Source organism: Neovison vison, chromosome 4 (genome assembly GCF_020171115.1).
Source record: "Neovison vison isolate M4711 chromosome 4, ASM_NN_V1, whole genome shotgun sequence".
Taxonomy (NCBI): Eukaryota; Metazoa; Chordata; class Mammalia; order Carnivora; family Mustelidae; genus Neogale; species Neogale vison.
Window position 1 is genome coordinate 129,599,891 of NC_058094.1, and position 17,187 is coordinate 129,617,077.

The 17,187-nt window shown below is 38.7% G+C and overlaps 1 protein-coding gene across 1 annotated transcript; it reads right to left on the reverse strand.

Moving 5' to 3' along the window:
• Positions 1-7,561: 7,561 nt before the first annotated feature.
• SEC61G (SEC61 translocon subunit gamma) lies at positions 7,562-13,963 on the reverse strand. Its single transcript, XM_044245681.1, has 4 exons — positions 13,834-13,963; positions 12,857-12,955; positions 11,483-11,585; positions 7,562-7,656 (listed from the first exon to the last, which is right to left on the reverse strand). Exons 1-4 carry the CDS (start codon positions 13,946-13,948, stop codon positions 7,647-7,649), a joined length of 327 nt encoding a protein of 108 aa, XP_044101616.1. The 5' UTR covers positions 13,949-13,963; the 3' UTR covers positions 7,562-7,646.
• Positions 13,964-17,187: the final 3,224 nt, after the last annotated feature.

Sequence of the window (17,187 nt, forward strand, 5' to 3'; positions counted from 1 at the left end):
GGCTGAGAGGTGATGGAAAGCAGCAGCCAAATAAAGACAAGCCTATAAATATCCACATCCTCAAAGTGGGGAGTTAAAAAGATACTGCCCACATTGTTAACAAAAATCAGAGGTGTGAACATACTATTTAAATGCACAAACATAGGACAAATAAAAATAGTAGTTTATACTAGGAGGATGAAAAAGGAAAAGCAGCAAGCATGCAGTGAGCTAAAGCATCATCAATAGTATATTGAGATATACACAGAGGATCAATAGTATATTTAATTAGGTAAGCCTAGAAATAATTCCTATGATTTTGGGATTAGGAGAATTACCAGAAGAAACAGCTAAAATAAAAGTCAGGCTTCTAGATAATGGACCGGCAAGTCAGAGTGTTGAAGCCAAAGGTTGATGTTACTATTTACAAGCCTCTGTACCACTTGACTAAAATCCTTACTCCTTATTAGTTTAATAAAATGTTTGTCTGTGAGAGGCACTAAGGTTTATAGCTACAGAATATAGCAGGTATGAGTTTCAGACCATAAAACTAGAATATGACACATTCATATTGTCTTTTTTGACAAATAAATGTTAAACTGTTCCAAAGCCCCATCCTATAAGTTGCCAGAATTCAGCCTCAACTATTTACCAAGATTGTCTCACCAGGCCCTGGGTCATGCAAAGGCCCTGAGGGCTTATATAGTCTTGAACATTCAAAGAACCTCAGGTCTTCAGTCTGTGCTGGTTGTTAAGTTCATTTTCTGACTCCTCTGTCCTTTAGAGGCCGAAAGCAGTAACCCCCTGCCCCTTGCATTTCATGAGTGTAAGCCCCCCCTTTTTATTTTTTAGTAAAATAGAATACAATTAGTATAAAATAATGCACGGCATGTAGTTTGAATAAGGCTAAGTATTATTACTTGAAACTTGCTTCACACATTATGTATTTTTATTTTATATATTATGTATTTTTTATTGACCCTAAACATTATCTCTTATTGACATTTATTCTGTATGTCTTACTGCTATAGAACATTCAGATATTCAGTCTAGTATACAAATCCAGTTTTGCAGCTGCTGGTTCTGATTATAGCTTAGTCTAGGTCTGATCATGTCAACATTAAGACCCATAATATTGACAGATAGCATTTAGAAAGGGTAGAAAAAACTTTCTACTGTTAATAACCCTATTTATGCAGAAACTAACTCAGACAATCCAGATCAGGTTAAGGAAACAACTGACCAGAACACTGAAAAAGAAATACTTAGCAAGTGATTAATGTTTGGTATTTATTACTTCTGTTTTTAATATAATTTTTAATAATGACAAACTTGACAGAAATGAATTATAAACCATTAAAAAGTGAGTCAGTGAGTCCACATTGTAATACATAGATTAGTAAGTTAAATAAGTAAATACATACATACGTACATGGAGAATGGAAGTCTACTTACGGTAGAATTCTGAAGGACAATCATAAATGTGATGGGAGTGCTGGAATGTCCTCATTTGTAAAAGGAGAGTAGATATGAGGATCTTGTACGCTAACATTTGCTAACAAATGCTAACATTTTTTTCCAAGTTTAGCTGCTGAAGTTTGTCTGTAAAGACTCAAACTTATTACTGCTGAACAATAATACATTGGGGAGACACTACTATGTAATAAAAATTGGGTATGGTCAGCATGTATTTCTTTAAATATACAGCATATAAATACATGTATATGTATACACACACACACTACACATTCATATACATACTCTTAAGTACCCCCCCACTTTTTTCATTAAGGACCCTATGGTATAATACAAAAATATGTATGTTTGGTCTTTGTCCCTGGTTCCTGGCACAGAGTTCCTAAAATTCTTGAAATTTCTTGTGATCGGGGTGTCTTTTGTTATTTATAAGTAATCTCTTTTGACCACCCTTGAATTTAGGCCAACGAGGTGACTTTTGGCAGGCCCCTAAGTGGCTTCAGGATGGGGGCCGATGACTGAAAGACAACTAGAATTAGATAGAGAATTCTTCTGGGCCAGAAGAGGCTGGAAATTAAATCTAATCACCAATAGCTACCGATCTAATCAACCATATGTACATAAATGATGCCTTAACAAAAAGTCCTACATGATGGGGTTCAGGGAGCTTCCCTGTTGGGGAACACATCAATGTGTTGGAAGGGTGAAACACCCAGAGAGGACATGGAAGCTCTTCATCCTCTTCCCTGCTCTCCACTCATACCTTGTCCTATATATCCCTTCCATCTGGCTGTTTGAGTTGTATCTTTTCCAATAAAGATAAAAGTAGAGCACTTCCCTAAGTCGTGTCATTTCTTGTGAACTGTCAAAATCTGAAGGGCGTAGATTTTGTGAGAATCCCCACATTTGTGATTGGCTGAGCAATAGTGTGGGCTGTCTGGGGACCCCACTTGTAACTGGCATCTGAAGTGAGGGCCATCATGTGGGACAGAGCCCTTTAACTTGTGTGGTCTTACTCTAACACCAGGGAGACAGTGTAAGAATTGAAATAAATAGTTGGACATTCAGTTGGTGTCACAGAATTGGTGAACTGATATGGAAAAACACACACTTGGCATCAGAAGAAAACCACTGCAGACCCAATGAGTGCTCTTGAACTAAAGGCCAGCTTTGGTGGGGTGTGGACCTTTACAGATACCTCAGAGTCCTCTCTGAATAAACTAGATCACAGAAAAGCACTTTAGAAATCATCTCCCCCAATTTCTTCAGAGACTAAACAGGTAAAATGTGCAATTTTTAAAAAATTTTTTAAAAATTTTAAAAATTATTTATTTCTACACCCAATGTGGGGCTCAAACTTACAACCCCGAGATCAAGAGTCTCATGCTCTACCAAATGAGCCAGCCAGCCCCCCAGAAAGTTCACCATTTTAAAAAGTCTTGAGATAGCAACTTCACACCTTACTACAAAGGACTAACCATGCCATTTTCTATCGTCTGCTGTGCTTGTACTTCTTTCTACCCTACGAAGACTAGGGAAGTGGTCAGAATAAATTGTTACCAATAGGACTTTTTGCAACCCCTTTACACAGTCAGGGTTGAGATGACTCACTTTCTTCTTGCTTAAGAAAGCACACCTTCTGGGGTGCCTGGGTGGCTCAGCCGTTAAGCATCTGCCTTTGGGTCATGTCATAATCCGAGACTCCCTGCTCCACAGGGAGCCAGCTTCCTCCTCTCCCTCTGCCTCATGCTCTCCCTGCTTGTGTTCGCTCTCTGTCAAATAAATAAAATACTAAGGAAAGATAGAAAGATAGAAAGCAAGCAAGTGCACCTTCTTATTGCCAGTACCTAGCCAACTTCTTAGCATATAGTAGGGAATCAGTTCACTAATTCAACCTAAACACCCCTAGCCTTTGGTAAATTTAAGTTCCTTGCATTCTGGGTTAGGAAACAGACAATGTGAGAAATTATCTTAATGTGACCGTGGGCAAGCTGTCAGGACAACAGACAGTGCCATATGAAGATTATTAGAACTCCAGCCTGTACCAATTGGAGGAAGGCCAGCTATATAGAGCTTCAGGGCCTCTTGTCTCTGAGGAGGTGGAAGGATCAGAGAAAAAACAAGATTTAACATTAGAATACCTATGTTCTAGGCACTGTGCCCACTTCACTCACCGGTATTTCCTGACCTTAGGGAATTCAACACTGAAAGCTGGGCATTAATATCCCCATTCTGAGGATCAGCAGACTGCAGTTCAAAATGGTTAAGGAAACTTAACCTAAGGTGACATGTTCTACGACTGCCCTGGACACTATTGGTGTGACAACTACTGTTCTTCCCTGAGAGAACAAAGAACTTGCTTTGATACTGGTTCAGCTTATTGTGACTTACTGTGACCAGTGTCCTGACATGTTTTCACTTGGTTCTATGCTCCTGACCTTCCAAAAACACATAATTTCTTTCATGTCCATACAGTTTAGCCTTCAAAGCCCCTTCGCATCTATAGGGGTAATATTCTTACTACGGGGAAGGGCAGAGACTTTTATGCTCATTACACTTAGAATAATGCCAGAAGAGTTGAAAGAACTGGCCAGTTTTCCTGGTCCTCCAATCTAGGTTTTTGTTTGGTTTGCAAGGCCTCGAAAACATTCTAGAAGAGTGCTACTCTGGCCAACCATCTGCTCCAACTGCTCCAACTCGAAGTCCTTTCTTACAAGGCTGGCTAGCTCACAGTCAAGACTGCAGGTGGCCCCCCGAATGCCATGTGTGGCTCTTAAAGCAGGGGAACAAACCTTATAAATTGTACTGATACTAATCACATCTTTAAGAAGCAAAAACAAAAAAAACCCAAAAACATAAACTACATTGCCATACAGAGACACAAGAGGGAATCCTCAATCATTAATGAAGAAAGAAACTATTTTCTATATAGGCCATAGGTAGGGCGGGGAAAGAAGGCACAGAATTGCTACTGTTCCAAGTTGAAAAGCTAAGGAGTATGTAGTTTAAGACCATGGTACAGGCATATATATAAAGAAAACAAACACACATATATGTATTTGTGTTCTTATATCAAAAAACCAGTAACACACACTACACATATGTGTATATTAATTTTCTGATACTAGGTTGCTCTGACCAAGTAAGGATTTGCTTTGGGCACTGTACTAGGCAGGTGATTTCAATTATCATGATCTTTGTTGCCCTTACAAGTAAGAAACTATTAAATCTGCGATGTATACAATACTTGTTTCCTTCACTTAGTAAGCAGTTGTTACTACATGTAGACACTGCCCTAGGCGCTTGAGATTTGCCATTAAATTAGAAAAAATGTCTCTCTCCTGGAACTTTTTTAGTGGGGCAGACAACAAAGAAAAAATATCCAGGTGTGGTGGTGTGGTGACAGTGGAGGGGTGAGAAGTAAATTGTAGATATTATTTTGGAGAATACATTACTTGTCACAGGGTTATTGTGAGGACCAACTGAAAAGGAATAGCTGGAAAACTGTAAGGCCTTATTTGTGTATCATTAATCCTATAAACCATATGCTCCAACCTCTGTTAGTCTGTCAACGTTTGTGATAATATTCATTTAGAAATTCAACAAGTGTTTTGTAGGAGAATGCAGATAAATTTTTAGTAATTTGTAATTAGTCAATCAACTTATGTCCACTTTCAGTGACACATTTCATGATAAGACATTCCAGGAGCCCACAAACCACACTATTAAGCAAGGTTCACCAGAAGCTGAAAACACATGGGGGAGACAAGCAAATACATGACTGTGAGAGTGGCTATAGAATGAGAAGGGTGTAGGTAGAATAAGTGTCAGGAAAATGAGACCACTGCATCCAAATAATCTTGAAAATCTACCCAGAAAAGACCTTCTCTAGCAAAATTATGACCAACGTGTAACATAAGAGGTAGAATTCAGCTCATTTTAAACACTTTCAGTTCATTTACTTTCTGACATAAGGTTCTCCTTCAAACAAAAAACCAAAATGGTACTTCCTGCACTCAGGTTAAATTAAATACCATTCATTCCAAGTAGAACGTTCTTAACAAATGAGACAAATGGCCCAAGGGCAGATTTTGGGGTAAAACACCACTTGTAAGCAGTGACAAAGTAACTGCAACTAGAACCAGGCTTTATTTCCTACTCTTCCATCAGGGCTCAGGGCTGTCTGGATTCTTCCTCTGTGATGTGCACTTTTGTTGACTTTTTGTGGTTAGAGTTTAGTCTAGTGGACTAGATGGCCAAAGCCACTTGCTTCAAGGCATAGGTTTCATGGAAATGGCAGGACTACCATAAAAAGGGCATTCTTTTATTTTGGTATAGGTATTTAAACAACACAAAGCCTCAGCAACTCTTGGGGGTGCTTGGCAGGCTGTCAGTAGAGCACATGACTCTGATCTTGGGCTTATAAGCAAAAAGTCCCACGCTGGGTATACAGATCACTTAAAATCTTAAAAAAAAACCCCACAACTACTAAGAACTTTAAAAACTTGCTACTCAAAAGTGTGGTCCACGTATCAGCAGCCATTAGCAGGCAAAAAGAAATGAATATTCTTAGACCCACCCAGACCTACTCAATCTCTAGGGGTAGAACCCAAGGAGCTGTATCCTAAAATGACTCTCAAAGATGATTCTTTTACTTGCTAAAGTTTGAGAAGTACTGTTTTATAACACAAATGCGCTAGCTCTTAGATACATTGGTATGGTTAATTAAAAAAATCTATTTTATTTATTTTATTATTTTTATTTATTTATTTATTTTTTTTCCTACCTAAGAGTCAATTAAGTGTGAACTGGTCTATCACCAGTTATTGGTCAGCCCTCATTTTATATGTATAAATATAAAATATGTAATACCTTACCTACCCATGTATCAAGAACCAGCAAATCAGCAAAATAAAAAATAGCAAAATACATGTTATAAATAGGGACTCATAATTACCTTATATTAAGAAAATACTTGTGTCTAGAATTATCTAAGAAGATAAACAAATTTGCCAGAGGCAAAGGAAGTCTACATTTTAGAATAATTTCTATCATAATTTCTATGTGTATATGTGCACGTGTATATGTACATATCTATGCATCTGTGCACACATACACATACATGTGCTTACACACATGTACACACACACACACATTTTTGCCTTTAAGGAGCTTAGTATCTATAAAATGGGGCCATATGGACGCCCTATGATTAAGGTTCCAAGGCTATATTTTTATTTCCTTGAAGACCGCCATTCATTTAAAACTGAAGTACTTAGCATTTCAAAAACAGGCAGAAAATCAGTTACTATCAATATGAGAACAGACTTTCCTCTCTGCACTGGATTCCAAAACTGAGGAACACTTCAACCATACCAGTAAGACTCCAGACTACCTTATTCATGAAGAATCAGAGGACATTCATCAGATATAGTTATATTATTTTCAGATGTAGGATATACTAATTCAACAATTCTCAGTGTTGCTAACCGATTTATTATAAACATACTGGAACTTTGGAAATAAAGTTCAGTAATTAAACACTGAATAAACAGACTAAATCACTGCCCCCACCCTGCCAAAGGGGAATAAACTATCTCTCCTGTTTGCTTTTTTTTTTTTTAAAGGGAAAAGAAGGCCATTTTTCATCTCACATTCAATTAACAGTGAATTTTTCACATAATTCAGAACGCTAATGTTTCTGCTCTCTCACTCTGAAGTTTTAACCTTTATTTCAGGAAGCACCTAAACATCTACAGGAGCTCCATCTGCTTGTTCAGACAAAACTCCTACCCTACCCACAAACTCTTTCATTACCTTTACCAACCTTACTTGCTCTGTTTCTTTTCCCATGATACGAAAATGTTTATGAGAGGGGGCGCTCAGAAAGTGCAGTATTTCATTTTAATTTATCCTATAAAGCAAAATATGAAGGACAGAAGGAAGGAGAGTAAGAAAGGAAGGAGGGGAAAATAAGCCATGATATCTTATCAAATTTGTTAAATATCTATGATGGAAAAAAGTTAGGTTTGTTTATTTTGAAACTGTTTTAATTTACAAATACAAAACACCCTGGAAGACAAAAATGAAAGAAAAACACAAAACATATAGGCAAATTTTTACTCCATGAGCTTCTCAAATCCTCACTTATTCACCAATCCCCAAGATGGAAAAGTCTCCTAAAAAGGTGTTCAGCCGCCACTGCAAAAGAAAAAAATGGTCCATCTCAGTGTATAGAACATTTTAATAACAATAATTATTTGAAATACAGTATCTATAATTTTATGGAACTAAAATCAGTTATTTGAGAACCCTAAGAGAGCATAAAGGAGAAGAACTGTACTTTGAAATCTCAGAATGGAAAAGATCCTTAGAGATGATGTGGCTTCTGCATAGGCTTATCTTAAAAACTCTGAATCCTCTTTGGATAATGTGTTTTATGGTCTTATTTAGTAAGTCTTATTTAAGTCTTCTCTTTCTAAACAGGATGGAAAATATGAATTACATATAGGACAGTTAGTTGATTAAGTTTTTCAATTTGATATACAATCAACCGTCTGAAAATAAAGACTAAAACTAGCTCAACCATTCCCAACTACGATCACTAAAAACAGGGGTTTAATCATAATGAAAACAAAAATCACCTTTTCTACAAAAGAACTTCTAAATTTCAAAAGCCTAAACATTGTAACAGTCTGCTGAGATATACATTTCAGTATCATTTAATAATTTTTTTAAAGTAGGCTCCACACCCAGTATGCGGCTTGAACTCACCACCCTTGAGATCAAGTGGCAAGCTCCACCAGTCAGGGTACATACAATCTCTGACTGGTAATGGTAAATGATATTGTGTGTTTGCCATGGAAACAATGAAAAGAAAGGAAACTAAATACTTGTTTCAAAAACCTCTTGGGAACAACCCAACTGATCTCAATCCAAAAGCGTGCACACTAAGAGTATCTGTCCTAAACAGTATTTTAGGCCACAGCTTAGGTAATGAAATAAAAGATTCTCTAGTACAAAACTAGGATAAATAACCATGTTGGACAGAATAAAAACTCAAAAATTTTCCCTAAGGGAATCTAGGAAAAAGGAATTTAACAAGGATAATGTTCCATTCTTAAACTTAAAACAAACCATCCCAACTGTTTAAACCCAGGATAAAGGAAATTTATTGTAGCAGTTATTTGTGAGAAACTGTCTGAGGATTTTAGCCAAGAGCAAGAAAACATCTGAAATACTGGATTTTAAAAGGACTGATGAAATGCGAACTGGAGCATGAAGTAAGGAATGTGACTCAGAATACGAGTGTTCAATGGAGAGCTGGCTCTTAATAAGGGTTAAAAATATAGGCTCCTGGGTCAGGCAGCCTGGGTTTTATTTCTTTATTTTTATTTATTTTTAAAAATATTTTATTAAGTCAGTCTGGGTTTTATATGCTGCTTTACCACTTACCAGCCAAGAAACATAGGTACCTACTTTTCATGCCTCAGTTTCTTCATCTATAAAATGAAAATAGTTGTGCTAGGCTCACAGAAGTGTTGTGAGGATTAAAGGAGTTGGCCAAAGCAGGAACATTCCCTGGCACACTTGCCCAATAAATGTTAGAGATCATTATTATCATCATGACCATTAGAAAAAGATAAAGAACTGTAAGCTGTTCACTTATTTCAATAAACACTTATTCACTGCTCTTCATGGGTACAGGAGAGTACGCTGGACTAGGTTCTGCTGGATACCCACACACTACAGAATACATATATACACACACAGATGCGTTTACATATACTAACATCTTAACATATATTAACATTTTGAGTGTGTGTGTGTATATAAATATCTACAACAGGATTCCCTCAGAGCTCGTAATCTAAGGTGAAAGACAGGCCCTATCAAGGATGCAAGGCAGACAGTAACATCTGGCAAGACAGAGTTAAAAAGACAGTTTTAAGTGAAGGCTGGGGAAAAAATGTAAAAAGCACTCATATAACAAAATACTGAAAGAGACAAACACTTGTTATTGCAAAGGGTAAAACTAAGAAAAATGAGGGATGTTCACAGCAAACAAGTTCCACATCAATTGAAAACAGTAACTGTATCCATTAAACCTGTGTGACACTGGAATGGGAAGCAGGAGGCACTGAGCTCTGTGGAAAAGAAGGGACCTCACAGAAACCCACCCCACCCCTTCTGCTTACTGATGAGGTTAAGTATAGTCCAGGGATGCAGAGTGTTTCTACCTGAGTATTCTCTGCATGCTTCCAGCATTCTAGCGTGGGTATTCCTCACGAGTAATATCGCAGAGATTTCTGAAGTGATGGAGTAGATTGAGACCTGATCCTTTCCACGTCTAACTTTCACTGATCCTAAAAAGTCTCTCTTTGCAGCACTTCTGTTTAATAACTTCTGCTTAGTAACTATAATGACCTACTTAAAAAATCCAGACAGTATCATTCAGTCACTTGTCATTTAGAAGACAAATTCCACCAGTATCTAGAGTAAAGCATCTAGGACTTAAAAAAATTTATAGTATACAAAGCATTTTTTTTCCCCCTTAGATTTTACTTATTAGAGAGAGAGAGAGAGAGCGCGCACAAGTAGGCAGAGCAGCAAAGGGAGAGGGAGAAGCAGACTCCCTGCTGAACAGAGGAGCCCAATGAGGGACTCAATCCCAGGACCCCGGGATCATGACCTGAGCCGAAGACAGCCGCTTAACTGACTGAGCCACCCAGGCGCCCCTACAAAACATTTCTAAGTAACTGTTCCAAACCTCTCTATCCCCTTGAATAAGCCTAGTAAGTATCACTACCTCTAAATGACAGATAAAGCTCAGATTAAATAAATACAAGAATCCTAGAACAAGTAAGTATTGCAACTCATAGTAAGTCCTTACATCAAACTAAAATGCCTAGAACTGGGATGCCTGGGTGGCTCAGGTCATGATCCCAGGGTCCTGCTTCACCCTCTGCCTGCTGCTCCCCCTGCTTGTGTGCGCTCTCTGACAAATAAAATCTTTAAGGATAAATAAATAAATAAAATGCCTAAACATGAACTATTCTAATTGCTCACTGCCATTAGGTTTCTCCATAATTTATAATCAATCGGAAAAGAAAAGCTTTTAGAAAAGAATAAAGTGATCTCAGTGCTTCTCAATGTTTTCTTCTCCTCTCTAATACACTGAAAGTTAAGAAACCCTCCATTAGTACAGTGGTTCATGACAGTCACAACAACTTCCATTTCCATTCTTACCCAAATTCTTTTTTAGGGTTTTACACGACATAAGTCATTAATTTTTCCTATAATCCAAGTAAGAGCTCTTAGCCTTATGGAATAAACGGGGCACAGAGAAGCTAAGTACCTTGCCCAAGTTCATGACATCTGTTAAGTAAAAAGAAAAGAGGATTTGAAGCTACAAGATCTGGTCTAGTCTGAACTCTATCAAGGTAATGATTTTCAGACAGGAAGCATTTCTTCTGCACCTTAAAAATCAACAAGTTACTATATAGCATAAAGAAGATTTAAATTTGACTACTGGCTCTATCACTTGCTTTATCACATACTGAGGGCTTTTAACCCACTTCCTTGACCCTTTAAAATTTTATTTATTAAAGAAAACTGTGCCAATTTCAGAGTTGCTATAAAGACTGCAGAACATATAAAAGCACTCCTAACTATCAGGTACTCAAAAAGTACCAGCAGACTCTAGCAGCATTAAAAATTCAAAAGACATCTCTATGTATCAACAAAACAGCAGGCTGTCAACTCAAAATGATTTCAGTTCTTTTTAAAGACTTATTTGAGAGGGAGAGCGCGCACAAGCAAGCGCATGTGAATGGGGGAGGGACAGAGGGCCGAAGAATCTCCAGCAGACCCCCCAAGAGGAGCCTGATGCAGAGCTCAATCTCACAACCCTGGATCATGACCTAAGCCAAAATTAAGAGTCAGATACTTAACCATCTGAGCCACGCAGGTGCCCTTCAATTTGTGTTCTATCCTAGATATTGTCTATTTCAAAAAGTTTACTTACACAATGATGTTATTAATAGGGATATGGATCAATTTCACAAAGAAGCCAATGAATCCCATTATAGCAAATCCTATTGCTGTTGCCATGGCAATCTTCTGGAATTCTGGATTTAAAAACACAAAATTTAGATTATTTTTTGCACTGTCATTGCAAGTATAGGAGAGAAAACTAACAGTGACATAAATAAACTTAGTGCTGTACATTACTCCTGATTGTAAATCTATCATTTTAAATTAAACAAAGCATGGTATTAAGAAATAAATTGTTTGACAGATCTTTAAATTTTCATATTTTATTGATATTTAAGGACACAGAAATAAAGTGGCTGCCCATGCTAGTGAATCCATCAACAAGCAGCAAAACAGTCTATCTTAGTAGCAAATGAACAGAATACCAAAAAAAAAAGAAACATGAATAAAAGAAATACACACTATGTTTTAAAAGTTGTTATACTCTTAAAATAAAGTTGTTGCTGTTAAAAGTAGTAATTACAGAAACACAGAACATGATTTTTTTTTAAAATAAACAATACATCTGTCATCTTTGATAACATAATGAAGCCAGAAATAAAGCTTGAGAAAGCAAACTGGGCTGGGCACAACCCTATGTTAAAGTTTCAGACCTTGGTAATGCATCCATTTAATGTTATTTCCTCGGGGAAGCTCCCCCCGCCCTCCTGACTTGGTTAGTCCCATTATGTCCTGTCCAAACTCCTATTTCTCCTCTAAAGGAATTACCACAGCTGGAATTGAAGTGGTAACTGCCATTCACGACCGTCTTCCCTCAAAGATTCTAAACTCCTTCAGAGTAAGGGCGATTCTCTATGACATGTTTTCTGTGTTATACCACATACACACTATAACCTAATATATTCTCTATTACATTCCCAGCTCCTAACTTCAGGCGCACTCAAATGAAGAAAGGTAAACAAATTCTGGCACACCTTTTAACAGATAAATCATGATAACTAAGAATTTAACTTCCAAGGCTGGCAACAACTATACTACTGATTTCATGTTAAGGTTTTGTTAGGGGAAGAAGTGGGAAGGGGGCAGTGGCAGCACAGGGACGACTCCCAAAGAGCTTCCAGAGTGGAAATGTGGAAGAGACTAACAACTCTAAAGTCACTGATTATGACTAAGGCAAACCTAACATGGGAATGCAGACTGTAACCACCTTTCACTACATGAAAATGCATAGAACAGACAGATCTGTAAAGTGTAAAAAAGTGCATAAAATCTAGGAAGAAATGACAGTATTAAAAAGCAGTAAGATGAAAATAACGCAACAATTATTAAGCTGCAAGATATTAATCAAGGAAAAGACCTAGAAAATGCAAAGAGTTAATCTTTCCTCCCATTTTAAAGCTGTCACCTTTTCTATCAGGTTTAGTGCATCTTTTCACCAGCCGAATGGAGTCCTTCACAAACTGCCGACTCGGCTCAACGAACTGCATTACCTGATCCATGATGCCTGTTTAAACGAAACAGAAGAGTAAAAAAACCCTCACTGGTGTCCTTTATCACAAAGTAAGTACTTGCTCAGTCACACCAAACTGGAGAGGAGAGCAGCCACGAGTTCCTGTCTGAGACGAGTCAATTCCATCTTATAAAACAAAACAAAAAAGTACAGATTCCAAGCCTAAACTGACATACTTACGCTTGTTTTCTTAGTATTTCACTTAAGTTTATTCTTCAAACCCAGTGGGCTTAAACTATATCGCTGTCCTCAAAGAAGCTAAGGGGTCTTTCTTCGGGGCGGGGGTGGGGCGCTCACAATGCACAAACCCGGCACTCACTTCCAGGGGAGGGGATCTAGTGACACACTACGATCTCTCGATCTAGTCTAGACCCCTCCTCCCAGTAGAGCCCGCAGAAGTGGGAGGGCCAGGGCTGAGCGTAGCTCTTCCGAGACAGGACGCTACGCACAAATCCCCAAAGCCAAGCCCGCGGGGAACTCTGGCCGCAGCCATCCACTCCGGCTGGAGCACAGAACACACCGGCGGCCCCCAACAGAGTACGAGTGGCACACAAAGGCGGCCCTGCGCAAACAGCCAAGAAGCCAAAGCCTGGGCCAGGTCTTGAAGCGCTGAAGGACCAGAGGCCATCAGAGCCACTCTCCTTCGCGCCCTGGGGACGCCGCCGGCTTGGGGCTTTGCTTCCACAGAAGTCGTACTATGAAGTGTGCGGGCAGCGAAAAGCGCCGGACCTCGGTCTCCGACGGAAGCAAGCGGCCCTTCTTACCGCCAGCCCCTAAGAGCCTCCCGGCGACACCCTCCGCCTCACCCACGCCCGCTGCCGCCGCCTGTCACAAAGGCTTCAGCCCAAGCCCACCAGGAGACACAGCCTTACCTGTCAGCCAACACCTCACACGCCAGCGACACGTAGCACAAAAGCGGACTGACCCAAGGCCACCGGAACCGGAAGCCGAGTCTCTGCCCTCTAGCCCGCCCACCCTTCCGTTCATTGGTTCTTTACGCGGAGACCCTGTGCGCAGGCGCAGCTTGAGGTGCCGCTGGGACACGCATCCCGGAAGAGGTACGCTCCGGCGCTCGATGACGTGCACTCTTGTAGGGTTTGGTTTTCTTCTGCAGCGTGAGTGTGGAGTATATGGTTTTGTTCCCTAAATCCTCGGTACTCCACCAGCCAGATATCACCCTCTTCGCATTCACATAGCAAGAGCGCCTGCGGCCTTGCGCCGTGCCTGCTCTATTAGAAACGAGCTGGGTTGGGGCGCCTGGGTTAAGCCTCTGCCTTCGGCTCAGGTCGTGATCTCAGGGTCCTGGGATCGAGCCCCACATCGGGCTCTCTGCTCGGCAGGGAGCCTGCTTCCTCCTCTCTCTCTGTCTCTGCCCGCCTCTCTGCGTACTTATGATCTCTCTCTGTCAAATAAATAAATAAAATCTTAAAAAAAAAAAAAAAGAAACGAGCTGGGTAAATCTCTGCTAATTGGATTCCATTTGATCGGATGGTGTCTGATATGCTTGTTTTCAGCGGTTCATCTTGTTCTCATACCTCCTGGCCATCCATCCTTTTAATATATATTTAATTTTAGGGATCAAAATGAAGTTTACGAGCAACACAATCACGTTATGACCGACCTCGCTCGGAATGGTTTCCAACCCCTAGACCTGGCCCTCTTGTGGTATCAGTCTTGGGACTATATCTAGAATTGAGTCCTTCATTAGGGATACCCTAGGTTCGGTTTGGAGAAGGGGTTATAATGTATATATGTGTATGTTATCTGACATGCTTTGGTGAGACTATTATGAACTCAGATATTTGGTGGTAACAGGTGAGCTTGTGATTTTTAGAGTGACTCATTCCTTGAATAATTATTTGAGAGCCTGTAGGTAATTATTTATTAAGCAAGTATAAGACCCTCGTGGAGTCTTGGAATTTGCAGTGGAAGGAGAGAGAGTTTGTATAAATGCTACATGGCAAATAAAAGGGGGGTGTTGTGAAGAGAGAGAGGGGGAAAAAATGGTGGGATAAAGAGAGGATTCCCTTAGATGTCCCCTATAAGGACTTTTCGGAGATGACATATGGGCTGCAGCCCTAGGGATGAGGAATTATTCAGAATTTAAAAATGACTCTTAGGTCTATTCAGAATTTTAAAATGGCCCTTAGGACCAAAACAAAATATCCCTATGAACTTCGCCATGTGTATAGACCACCTGCAATACAGTGTATGGGCTTCTGACCTCTAAGCCATTGAATCAGAATATCTAAGTGGTATAGTACTAAGAAGGCAACTACTAAAAATAAATAAGTAAATAGTTCTGGAGTGATAATAGTCTTTCAGCTAATCATGCATTAGAATGGCATTCAAGGAAATAATACAGTTCTTCCAAAAGGACACAGGGAAGGAAGAACAGAGAAAAACAAAAAAGCAAAGCAATAAAAAAAAAAAAACCCAAATAATAAAGCAGGAGAACAAATGTAACCACATTTATAATTGTATGTCATCTAAATGTAATGTTTGTGTTTAAAAATGCCCCTCAAACACAAGTCAAAGTGCATTTAAAATCCAAAGATTTGGCTATATGCTAATTGGATGGATGCAGTCTAAATATAAAGGCACAGGTTGTGAGTAAATAAATGGAAATGGAAACTCTGAGAAGACTGTCAGAATTTAGTACCAGAGTTTCTTGATAGCAGGTAATATTAGTTCATGTCGATTTTAACAAAGGGAATTACTGGAGATAAAAAGCATTGCATAATGATAAAAGGTCAATTCATCAGGAACTTGTATCAGTCATAAATTTGTGTTATCTTCAAATGACATGAGACAAAAATTAAGAAAAAGACATTTGCAAACAAGCAGGAGATTTTAACTATTTCTTTCAGCACTTATGGAATTAGAAAAGAAAAATCAGTAAAGAAGTTGAATATCTGAATATGATCAACTACCTTGACTTAACTAAGTTATAAATGGAACAGTACTCCCCCAAACTGCATGTACCTTCTCTTCAAGTGCATATGGTACTTCTCCAAGTGAGAACATACTGGGTCATAAAACAAGTCTTAACTATAAATAAAGATTCAAAATCATGCATTGTTTTCTCTATTACAGAATTAAATCTGTAGCAGCCAGATAACCAGATAAATCCAAGTGTTGAGAAATTAAATAACATCCTTCTAAGTAAATCATGGGTCAAAGAAGAAATCACAAGGGAAATTTGAACATAAATTGAACTCAATGATAATGAGACCATAGTGTATCAAATCTAAAGATCCTACTACAGACCCACAAGAATGGTTAGAAAGGTTGATGACATCAAATCTGGGAATAAATAGAAATCAGTAAGAGCTCTTATTGTTGGTAGGAGTTTAAGATGAAGCAATCTTTTTGGAAGAGGTTTGATGGTTTGTTGTAAAACTAAGCACACAACACCCTGTTAACTCATAATTCCAATTTTAGGTATTTACTGGAGATATATGAAAATATATTTACCTAAAGACTTACAAAAGAACATGGCAGGTTTATTTGTAATAGTCAAAAAACCTAAAGTGATTCAGGGGTCCGTCAAAAGAAGAGAAGATAGGATGATGTATCAAAGTGTTGAATTACTATATTGTATACCTGACACTAACCTAACACTGTATGTTAACTAACTGGAATTAAAATAAAAACTTTAAAAAAAGGAGAACAGATAAACAAAAGGTGTATTTCCACAATTAAATGCTACTACACAATTTAGAAAAAAATGTTTATCTACAGCAATACTAATGAATATCAAAAACATGAATGAAAGAAGTCTCTGGGAAAGAGTGCATACTTTGCAATTCTGTTTTTAAGAAGAAAAAGGCAAGGCAGAGTTAAGGCCTGGTGAAAACAGTGTGTGGAAGTAAGGACTGAGGAGAGGAAGGAAACTCAGGTGAAAATATGTAACTTGACAAGGGTTAAGGGTCCACAGGTGTCTTAGTTCAGACTGCATAACAAAATACTGTAAACTGGATGACTTAAACCATAAATATTTATTTCTCACAGTTCTGGAGGATTGAAGTCCCAGATTAGGGTGCCAGCATGGTTGGGTTCTTGTTAGAGTACCTCTTCCCTATCCTCTGTTTGTATCCTCTGTGTATCCTTATATGGCTGAGAGAGTGCTAGTCCTTCTCCTTATATGGGTACAAATCCCTTCATTGGGCTCCACCCTTAGTACCTAAGTACCTCCCAAAGCCCCGCCTCCATCACAGAATGTG